At 36.0% G+C, this 11,451-nt stretch overlaps 1 protein-coding gene across 4 annotated transcripts in view; it reads left to right on the forward strand.

Annotated features, from left to right (window-relative positions):
* Positions 1–8,849, forward strand: part of LOC149083003 (uncharacterized) — a 96,238-nt gene extending 87,389 nt beyond the window's left edge. For all 4 annotated transcript variants that reach the window (XM_089236053.1, XM_089236054.1, XM_089236055.1 and 1 more), the window contains 2 exons: positions 1,189–1,361; positions 7,772–8,849. In XM_089236053.1, the coding sequence (XP_089092179.1) occupies positions 1,189–1,361; positions 7,772–7,937 (339 nt within the window). In that variant the 3' untranslated portion in view covers positions 7,938–8,849. The remainder of the gene's footprint in view (positions 1–1,188; positions 1,362–7,771) is intronic.
* The last annotated feature ends 2,602 nt before the right edge of the window (positions 8,850–11,451 follow it).

Genomic DNA, 11,451 nt, shown 5'->3' on the forward strand with positions numbered 1-11,451 from the left:
TTTTGTGCAGGTGATAGTACTCCCTAACTCTGAGAATAACAAACTGAAGAAACATAGTTAATTTTTTCTATTAGTGCTATTTATACTGCACACAATAGTATAAATAGCTATTTCCCTTAAGGGAAGGAAGAAAAATGTTTCTTCTCCTTTTATCTAACTTCGAATAAAAGCTGATTCTGTCCACTGACAGTTGATCTGACAGGGTGAGTGTGGAAACATGTTTGTGAAAAAGCCAGCTTTTTACAGAAATCATTTAACTCTGCATTGCTGAAAAGAGTTTTAACCCTTTAAGCAGCATTGACAAGAGATCTAGCTTCATTAAAAACCTCTCATTTTAGCATTGATAAACCCAGATATTTTGTGAAGTTAATTTCTGAATGGAACCGTTTCCCCATGTAACTCTTAGTTTGCACTTGCTACTACTGAAACATACATGTACCTCGTCCATATTCCTCTGTGGAACCTCTAACAAATTGGTACATGTTGGAATGTGCGTGTACGAGTAGTGAAAACTGACAGGAAGTTTGTTTCTGTGTAATGTTTGTTATTTGTAGTGAAGTATAATGATTGAATAATTGTATCATTGTAGGCCTGTTGCTCTCTATGGCGAGACTTTTCAATGAGGAGATTGGCTCCCATTTGCGCCTCAAAGTTCTGAACCACAGGAAATCAACTTCAGCTGACCACCCCTGCGGCGGCTGTGGGGTTCGAACCTGGATCCTCACGATGCAAGTTCGTCACTATGACCACTTGACCACTGTACTTGCTGAAAATCTGAAGAAAATGCCTACTTAATTGAAAAAGATATGGGTATTTTGAAGGAGGTTTAGTGATTTGTCTTATGATGCTGCTTAAAGGGCTAAGGAGGTGAAATGTCTCGTAATTGCAGAAATACAAGGCATCAAAACTTAATCAAGATATTATCAATTGTTGAGCAGATTATCTCAGATCTATTGTACTAAAAAAAAAAAATCATTAGCTGACGATTGAAGAAAAGTTCTAGGTTCTGAATAATTATACAATTTTTTTGTAATTAAGTTTCTACTGTAGTGTCAAAATTTCAATATAGGAAAATGCTGCGGAAAGAATAGGAATTTGTATTTTTTTGACAAATCTTATCTCTCATAAATTGAATCTGTACAATTTTTTTCTACACGATGCAAAAATTAATTTTTTTTTCCCCTGCAGTTGGAAAAAACGAATAACCGAATGAAAAACTTGAAAAGACAACTGGACGAGTCTGAAGAGGAATGTTCTCGAGAGAAAGCAGCCAAGCGAAAAGTACAGAGGGAGCTTGAAGATCTCCATGAAAATTGTGAAAATCTACAGAGGGAGCTCACTAATCTTAAGAATAAAATGAGGTTAGTACTGTACAGATCGCTTGATTTTTATTTTTTATTTGTATTTGTTGGGGTTTCTTTTTTTCCATAAATTTTATTTTGAAATTCATGGTAGGGCGCGGTAGCCCAAGTCGAAAAGATACTCGCCCAAAGTACCAAAGAATGTTCAGAAGTGTCGTTAGTTACGTGGCGATACATGGTTTGTCCTTGTCAGAAAACTTTCCTGACGCGGGTATAACAGAAACGGTGACATGACCACAGAAAAAGATTGCTACCGCAAGAAGTCTCATACCGAGTGGTTAGAGCACCAACCTCCCGATGAGTATAAAAAAAAGCTGCCATTTGGAATCGGCAATAAATTGTAGGCCTCTGTGTGTGTCCAATTAGTCCTCGTGTGCAGAAAATGGCCGTGATGTGACAAAAATGATGAATGAAATTCATGGTGCATGTCGTGGATATGTTTTTATGGTACTGTTTCCTATCGTTTTCATTACTGATCTTAAAAAAAACTTTTCCAATCTGATCAATCAAGAAATTCTTTTTTTCCCTACAAGTTGATGGCCATGCAGCTATATGGTCGTTCCAAAAGTTGCAATTATTTTTTTGGAAGTTTTTTCAGCAAAGAGAAGTATTTTTTTAGATCATAAACCACCTCATAAAAATTATTCGAAGTATTTTTTTTCTCTTCCTCAGTCTCATTCAAGCTTTATTGCGGGCATTTTCAAAACTATTTTCTAGAATTTAGTATTTTTGTATTGAAGGCTTATAAAACCACCTATGTAGCTTTCGATACCTTATTTTTTAATTTCCACATGAATTTTTAACACTTCTTATGCTGGCGATTTTCAACTGTTCTGTAGCTGAAGAACAAGCTTTAGATTCCAGTCAGATAGGATTGGACTGAGATCTCAGTCCCCCTGCACATGCATGTCTTAAGAGCAAAAAATTGTGAGATGCACTGTCTGGTCGTGCAGTTAAAGTTTGAGCACTTTGGTCGAAATTTGATTGATCTGTGGGAACTTTCACAATTTCCCAACCTATGGGTCTGTGATAGTAGTGCAGGTGGTCCACAAGCAGACTTGATAATTTAATCGAGGAGGTTGAAGTCAGAGTGGTGTAAGTCAATAATACTTATTTTGAGAAAAAGGTTTTGCTAGAATTTTTGTCAAAGAGTATCATGTTGAAAATTTTATAATTTCATGTGGCAAATTACTGAAGGTGAGACTTAGTTCGTTTTTTCTTTCAACAGTTTGGCACTTGTAGATTACATTTCTGGCCACGAGTCAGAATTGAAAGAAATTGATGTGCACTACTCTGACTGTAACACCCTCAATTCTAGCTCATTGAAAAATTATTCAATCGCTGGTACATGTGTGGGGGAGATATGATTGAAATGCTTAAAATTTTCAACAGGATGAATAGAATGGACCACAAGTTATTATTAATACATTGTCAATCAACTGCTTTGACAAAAGGACACCAGTAGCGATTGGTAAGGGTTGTGGTGTTGTCGTGAGTTTCTCCCTAATAGGGTTGTGAATGAATGGAATAGTTTACCTCCGGGGGTTGTGAATTTTAACTCTTTACCTACCAGAGGGGTGAAAATCTATGGACCCTAGGATTTCGGAGAGCTTCTTCGAGACAAATTTCTTACTCCCCGTATTTATTTCTCCTATTCTTCTACTGCACATTGTAGAACCTTTCTCGACAATGACCGATAACTGGTAGAAAGCTTCTACTGCACATTGTAGAACCTTTCTCGACAATGACCGGATAACTGGTAGAAAGCAAAGTATTTCAACGCCCTCTTCTCCGACCAAACAAAGCGACCGGGTATGGAAAGAAGATTTGTCTGTCTTCACACAGTAAATTTCCTGTGATGCAAAGTTTTGGCTACTTATGCTATTTGCCATTGCCAACTTCGCCAAATGTCCTCACCAATGGCATTTTGTGACAGCAAAAATCGGATTAAACTTATTAATCGATAAAATTTTACAAATCTGAGTGACAAAATATTCTACGACCTACTCCTGTTTTAAACAGAATATGTATCAAGAGAAGATGAGGAAAACCAGAGGAATGTAAAGCTTAAAAATAATCCCTGCCTAAACTAATCACATTACAGAATTGTCTGGACATTATCTATTCAAGAAGATTGCAGATAACTAGTGACATGTCTGTTAGTAGAAGACAGAGTTTAGACTATAAAAAACATCCCACAAATATTTTATCCTTATTTATCGCACAATGGAACTCAATACCAGACGCATTGGTGGTAAAAAAAGGTGCCCTGGGAAATACACGAGAATAAAGGGAGATTTTCTCTAATTCAATGCCTTTGCATTTTCCAACAAAGTACTTGAGCGTGCAATTTAAAGATCTTTATAGATCTTTAAATTACACGCCACTTGGGGTCGGCTAATTTTTCAGTGTGAGAAGCCCCAAACCTCTATCCTTCACAATAAACTCAAAACTTATTCACGAGCAAAAAGTTTTTTTTTCTTTTTTTTTGCAAGTAAACTGCACTGTATTATTCTTTTCTTAGTATTACTAAAGAGCCACGTGTACGTACCCACAGAGCCGTGGGTTTCCATCCCCAGTCTTTTAATCGATAAAAAAAATCCTCTTTTTTAAAAAGAATTTTAAATGTCCTTTTTTCAGATAAGTAAGGACCTCCCAAAATCTAATCGCAGTAGGAAATCATTCAAATCACGTTGGAGCCGAATCTTTTCACCATAAGGCTTTTTATTTCCAAGAAGTCTTTCTTTTGCAGAGTCCTGCCCAGGGGCAAATATTTTCCTTAATCCAGCCTTTCTTGTTTTGATACAAACAGAATGAGAGCTCAAAATGAAAAGAGATGTCCAAACACGTGAAAAATCAACAGGATAACAAACAGCACAACAAACCTATGTGAGAGCCACAACCCAAATTCTGCTATTGTTATAAGCATATATGTATTGAGATAGTATAGGCCAGGCCAATTTTTCTTGGAACTCGCCTGTATAAAAGCACTTACTTATCTTCTCATACATCTATCGTCCACTTTGTGATAGTGAATTCTTCAAGCATCTCAACCTCTCTGTCAAGTGGATCAGAGGCTGAAAATGTTGGAGACAAGGAGTGGTGTTTATCAAAAGCTATTGTAGTTTTCTTATCACTTATTTTAAGCCACCAGGACAGTGTTTCTCAAAGTGTGCGTTGTTGCCAACCTTTTGTGAGGGACGTCATGACGAGCTGGAAATACTGATGTGTATGTGTGTGCCTATTTATGCTTTGAAGTGGTTCTTTTATGGATGTACAAATCTATACTAAACTATTTTGAGAGACACAGATCAACTATGAACAGGGCAAGGGAGGCACGAGCGTGACCAAAGCCTCCTAGATGTACATAGTATCTAGGAAGCTTTGACATGACCCCCCCCACAAGGGTAGAGCTTACAGGGCACGAGCCCTGGCTCCGGGATGATACTTAATTTTTTTTTTCACGTATAAATTCACCATAAGAAAGCCTGTGAAAGTCTGTGCAGCGGGCCTGCAAGAGTTCCTAGCCATCCTGCTCCAGGATGAGGGGGGGCCATGGCCACGAGTGACAGACGTTTAAGAACCACTGCAGTTGGGTGTGGAATGTAGAATTCGAACTAAATCCACAAAAATAAAAATCTCTTTCAGTTTTACCGATATTTTTTATCACTTTTTTGACGGAAACTTCTTATTTTCTTGGTGTGTGTGTGTATGTTTTGCTAGAAAAACACACAGCTAGAAAAGATATGAAAAGATCGAACTTCGGTAATCCTAGTTCTAGAAATCATTTGAAATTGTACATAAGTTAATTAACAATAACGACAGTGATGCGAAAATACAATAATATTTAGTTGTCTGTTTCAACATTGATTCCTTCAAAATCTAATGGGTCCGATGTACAGTACATCTGAAAATTGTCATTCATTGAGTGTTTCATAAAAAAATGTCTGAAAATAAAATTTTTGTAATGTTTTAATTCCAAAAAAATTAAGATTTTCTGATGTATTATAATTAATATTTTTTTTTCTATTGTACTACGAAAGAAATTCTTCGATTAATAATCAAACCTATAGCTAGCTGGCAGATCTTTTACTAGTTTCAAACAAAACGAAATAAACTTTTAATGAAAATCAGAATGTTGGTGAAATTTCGAAAAATTGTAACCACACGTCTTTCTCAAAGTTCACCTGAAGTATTGTCGTCGTCAATAGTAATTTTTTCATAAGTAACTGTAGTTATAAAATAATCCTCTTTCTCCGACAAGAACCCCGCGCAGCAGCCGTCAACAATCCGTCACTGTGTCCCGCCCACAGAATAAAAGAGTGTGAAATGCCTATCCCCCCTACCTCGGCCGGATCTGGTAGTCTGCATGACGGGCCGGATATAGTAGGGATAGAGTTAAACACAATTGGCACATTTAAAAAGAAATACGATAAACATAATGGGATAAATCGAAGCTATCCATACATAGATTAGACAACCCATAATTTTTATGTCATTATCTTTATATTTTTTCATAATTATTGGTTTTTTATTGCTCTTATTGGGTTACTGTATTTTTGATATAGTTTAGGTATCTATTCGACGTCCATATTTTTTTATGGGTAATCTTTTTTTCAGCAGTCTCGTTGGGCATTTTGTTTGTTGTGGCCTTTGTATATTGGTATTACAGTGATACATTGACTAATGAACTAACGAACACTTCAGCTTACGTATTTTTTGCTAATGAAGTTTTGTTTTTTTTTAAGTTTTCTGCCTCGGCTAATAAATATGGATTTTGCTAACAAACCTTTTTATTGATATAGATGCATATGCTTTCATAGGCAGACAAATTTTCATACTAATAAAATGAATTTAGTGAGTTACTGTTACTTCTGAGTAAGATTAACTTATTTTCACCTTGGAATCACTTTTCAGATAGACCTCTCTATCAGAAGGACTTTGAATCATTTCATGTAAAATAAATGTTTAAGTTAAAATGCATTGGAAGTGAAAAGAAAAACCCTCAGACTTGAATAGATTCAGCGCATACGGTGAGAATCTTAATACCAACCTGAAGTCTGGACATTCTAAGAGCTTATTTTTTCCATGTGTATGAGAGAAATGAGCTAACTATATTGCATAGCAAACCACCTCGCAGCTTTTTTTCCCGTTATCACTCACTAGTTCAAAATGTAGTGTAGAAAAATGTATATATTCGGTATCTCGTCTTCCTATAAATTATCCTTCATCCAATTGTAAAGTTATCTCAGTCTTTAGCCAGTATTAGGTTTTTCTTTTTTTTGCTTCTCACTGTTTTATGCAACTAATCTTCAAATTATGAGTCATTTCTTGCATAAATAAAACAATTTTCCACAGAAACCTGGGGAAAAAAAATTTCCAAAAAAAAAATTAATTGCATTTCGGCTAATGGACATAATTGGAGAGGGTTGCAAATGAAAAAACATGGTCTGTGGAATTGTTTTAAACATTTAATTGGTCTTTGAATTCAGCAAGGTTGAGAAAGACTGATCTAATATTATATCTACAGACATCATGTCTCCCACCAGTCCTTCAAGTCTATCTTGACTTAAAATGGTATACAATATATATACAGAAAACTGTCTCTGTGAAGAGATAGAATTTTCCTTTCCTAAATATCAATCTCTGCCTCTCACGAGGACTCTAATCCCTGTCTCCTGTATGCCGGATGAGTGCTCTGCTAATAAACTGTGAAAGAAGATAGAATATTCCATCCTTGGAGTATATATATGCATATGCCGAATGTGTGTGTGTGGTTCTCCATGTGATGGAGAATGGCTACATTCCACACTAATATCTCGCAAGTGACATCAATGCCACCAGATTGCAATGTATATGTAGAGAAAAACATCCTCTTTATTTGTTAATAGAATATCTTGCCACCTTATAATATATCACCACCTTAAAACCTTTGTACATCAAAAATTCCCAACTTAACACAAAGAGCTGAAAATGGATAGCATGTTCCTATTAAACACAGATACGTGACTTTTGTTTCTTCCATGAAGAGCAGGGAATGATGCCGATAATTTTATTTTTCTAAAAGCTGTAATATTGGTAAGGTATGATGTTCTCCATTTAAAATTGTCAAAAAATCATTTTGAAAAAAAAAGATACAAGGTTTTCATAAGGTAGTGATGTACAGAGTTTTCCCTGTATATATTGTATTAACAAGTGGAGAGGACATCATTATCTAGACCGGGATGTTTCATGATGTCCTCCCATATCTTGTGTAGCTAGTTTTAGGAATAGTGACAGCTTCATTTATTAAAAATACCCAGAACCTATGGCATAACCCTAACAGTTAGCATAAAATTATTTGGCAGTTGTCATAGATTATTACACCAAGTGTCCATCTGATATTATTTTAAACATTTTATATATTTCAGGCGAGGTGGAAGTGGTTCCGGAGGATCCAGCGCATCGTCTTCAAGACTTACATCAGTAGATCTAGGATCTAAACGTGGTTCAGTGTCATCCTTAGCAGCCGGTGATGAAACCAATTCTATATACTCATTGAGAGATGGTTCTCCAAATGATGACAGCCAAGCTTAATTTTTTTCTTCTCTTCCAATGTGTTGTCGTCGTTGATGTAATGAATAAGTGGGTTGCTTGGCAGATTTAAAGAAGTGCCATTCTTTATCTACTTGGACCTCATTTATATATACACCGCCAGTGGTGCCCAGTGCAAAATAATTGAAAAAAAGATCACCACACAAACATTCCCAAAGTGTTATTTTTCTTTATTAGATGTATCGAGCCATATCTTGTTGTTGCTGTCATGCCCGATACCATACTGTGTGGCTTTTTTTTTTGAGTCATAAAAAAAAATGAATGTTTGTTTGTGCATTTAATTTCATTCCTTCTCATTTGTTATAATTAGTATTTTTTTTAATTTGTGGAAGGAAAAAAAGTGTTACACCTTGTACACTGTTGTTATTGTATGAGGTACTCTGAAAAATGTTTTTAATCTTAATGAGTTTTGACTAATTTTTAAAATCTTTCTTTTTTTTCTCTACTTGTTAAATGAGGTGTTATATTTCTATAAAAAGAATAACTTATTTTTTAAACGTTTTTAACATTTTTTGCCAAGTGAATAATTTTCGATGCATTCGGAGCCTAAAATTTACATGTAATTTGTGAAAAACTTTGTGTATAAAATGTACAGGTTACTAACTTTGCCTCCCGATGGTATCGAAAATATATAATGCAATCAAATTTTTTTTTTTTCAAGAAATATTTAAAAAAATTACTATGCAATAATTATATCAGCTTCAAATGATTTCTCGTTTGTGCTGGAGCTTTTTTTTATGTACAAGAAATTATTTTTGCTCTGTACAATTCTGTAATGAAGAAGAAGAATATGAGTAGTTTGAAGCTTTATTTTTCTATTATTTAAGAAATGAAAATCTTGTGAATTTTTGAGCAGATTTATCTTTAAATAAAGGGCTGAATTTTTTTTCTTGATCTTGTGGTATTTGTATGTATTCTAAAGAAATCATTGTTTTTTTTCATGTCATTTGTGGGTTCATTAATGATTGTTATTTATCATTTAATTGTGGCAAGTTGATGAGACCTTTAACCAGCTATTGCCATTAAGTTCCAGTGGTAAGTTGATTTAATGTTTTGCTGGTTATATTACTGTTTTTCCCTGAAAATAAGACCTGGTCTTATATTAATTTTCCATTCAAAAAATGCATTAGGGCTTATATTAGGATCATCCTGAAAAATGAATTTTTTTTGGGGGGGGGGTGGTAGAATAACTTCACCTCTTTGAAGATATTTTTGAATGATGGTTACACGGAAATCGACAAAGAATTGCAACTTCATTAAGCATTTCTTTTGGGCATCATCGTTTAAAGTAAACTGTAAATTCGGTTTTGATTTTTCAGGTACAAGTGAGGTGATGTGTCCATGCCTGCTGGAAATACTCGTCGCTTCATTCAATCCTCGGAGTCGAACTGTATCAGTTGTTTACTTATAGCCATGATTACACTATTCAAATTTTATGAAAGATCTTTTACAAAACTGGAAATAGAACAACCAATAAGCTTATTGGTTACATTTGCTCGAATCTAATCAATACAATTATTGGTTTTTTCAAACTTCCCTAAAACTTTTGTAGTGTAATACTAGCTATATGGTTTTTCTTTTTATTTATCAAATTCTGTGAATGCTAATTTCCTTTGTTTTCTTTGATAAAAGTTTGTCAAATTTATGTGTTTATGTAGGCATTCACCTCTCGTCCAAGGAGGCCTGCTTTTATATTTATTTCGTTTTTATTTATTTCAAGTATGAATTTAAATATCGTTTATTCATATTTTTATCAGATAATAAATAAAACCATTTTATATACAGGGTGTTTCAAAAAGAATCATCCAATTTAAAAAAAAAAAAAGGTATTTCAGCTTTTAATCCGTTTTGATCGAATAATGTATAGGTAAAAAGAGGGGAATCTCAAGTTTCTCACGCAGTTGCCGACAGGTACCACTCTACCTTCGACCACTACTTCAATGTTTGTCAAGACTGGCTTTTCCTACAGTTAGAAATTGATGCGGATGACTTTTTGAACAATTGAATTTCTAAGCGATGGATCAACCGTATGCGACTTGGTTAAACATCACTGATCTCCAAGATCACCGGACCTCACAGTGTGCGATTTCTTTTTGTGGGAGGGGGGGGGGGGTTTATTAAAAACAGTTTATGTTCCTCCCTTTCCAGCTACGTTAGCCAAACTGAAGATACGTATAACAGCAGCCATGGATGCAAACATGCTCGTAAAAGTTTGGGATGAATTTATGAATTTGACACAGTATATAGATATATGCTGGGCATCCCAAGGTGGACATATTGAGCACCTTTAATTTGGTTTGTACTTAAACTTCATGATTAGCCATGTAATATAAAATTAATCAAGTGTATATGTTTAATATTTTTCGTAATATACGCATTTCAAATTGGGTGATTAGTTTTGAAATACCCTGTTTGTTCAATATATTCGTCATGTGTTGCAATGACATAATGTGTCTCACTAACGATTTTAGGTAAGGCTTAGGAGCATCCTTAAAAATCGTACTAGGGCTTATTTTCTGGGAAACACGGTAGAAACAATATTCAAAACTAAAATAAAGCAACTCCGCAATAGTTCTTGAATGGATTAGTTTCGAAATGAGATGCACTGTACCTATATACACTGAAGAGCCAAAAAAACTGGTCCAACCTGCCTAATATCGTGTAGGGCCCTAGCGAGCCCGCAGAAGTGCCGCAACATGATGTGGCATGGACTCGACTAATGTCTGAAGTAGTGCTGGAGGTAATTGACATCATGAATCCGTAGGAGTAAGAGGGGGTGGAGATCTCTTCTGAACAGCACGTTGCAAGGCATTCCAGATATGTTCAATAACGTTTGTCTGGGGATTTAGGTGGCCAGCGGAAGTGTCTAAAGTCAGAAGAGTGTTCCTGGAGCCACTTTGTAGCAATTCTGGAAGTGTGGGGTGTCGCATTGTCCTGCTGAAATTGTCCAAGTCCATCCGAATGCACAATGAATGGGTGCAGGTGATCAGACAGGATGCTTACGTACCCGTCACCTGTCAGAGTCGTATCTAGACGTATCGGGAGTCCCATATCACGCCAACTGCACACGCCCCATACCATCACAGAGCCTCCACCAGCTTGAACAGTCCCCTATTGACATGTAGGGTCCATGGATTCATGAGGTTGTCTTCATACCCGTACACGTCCATCAGCTCGAAGCAATTGGAACCGAGACTCGTCAGACCAGGCAACGTGTTTCCAGTCCTCAACACGGTGTTGTCGGGCCCAGACGAGGCGTAAAGCTTTGTGTCGTGCAGTCATCAAGGGTACACGAGTGGGCCATATCGAAAGCCCATATCGATGATGTTTCGTTGAATGGTTCGCACGCTGACACTTGCAGATTTCAATGCTGGACCATCAACAGCAATTTGCTGAAGGGTTGCACGTCTGTCACGTTTAATGATTTTTGTCAGTCGTCGTTGGTCCCATTCTTGCATGATCTTTTTCCGGCCGCAGCGATGTCGTAGATTTAATT

Source organism: Pholcus phalangioides, unplaced genomic scaffold, assembly GCF_987345545.1.
Source record: "Pholcus phalangioides strain wild (caught in Gottingen) unplaced genomic scaffold, Ppha-v1.0 ptg000009l_1, whole genome shotgun sequence".
Taxonomy (NCBI): domain Eukaryota; kingdom Metazoa; phylum Arthropoda; class Arachnida; order Araneae; family Pholcidae; genus Pholcus; species Pholcus phalangioides.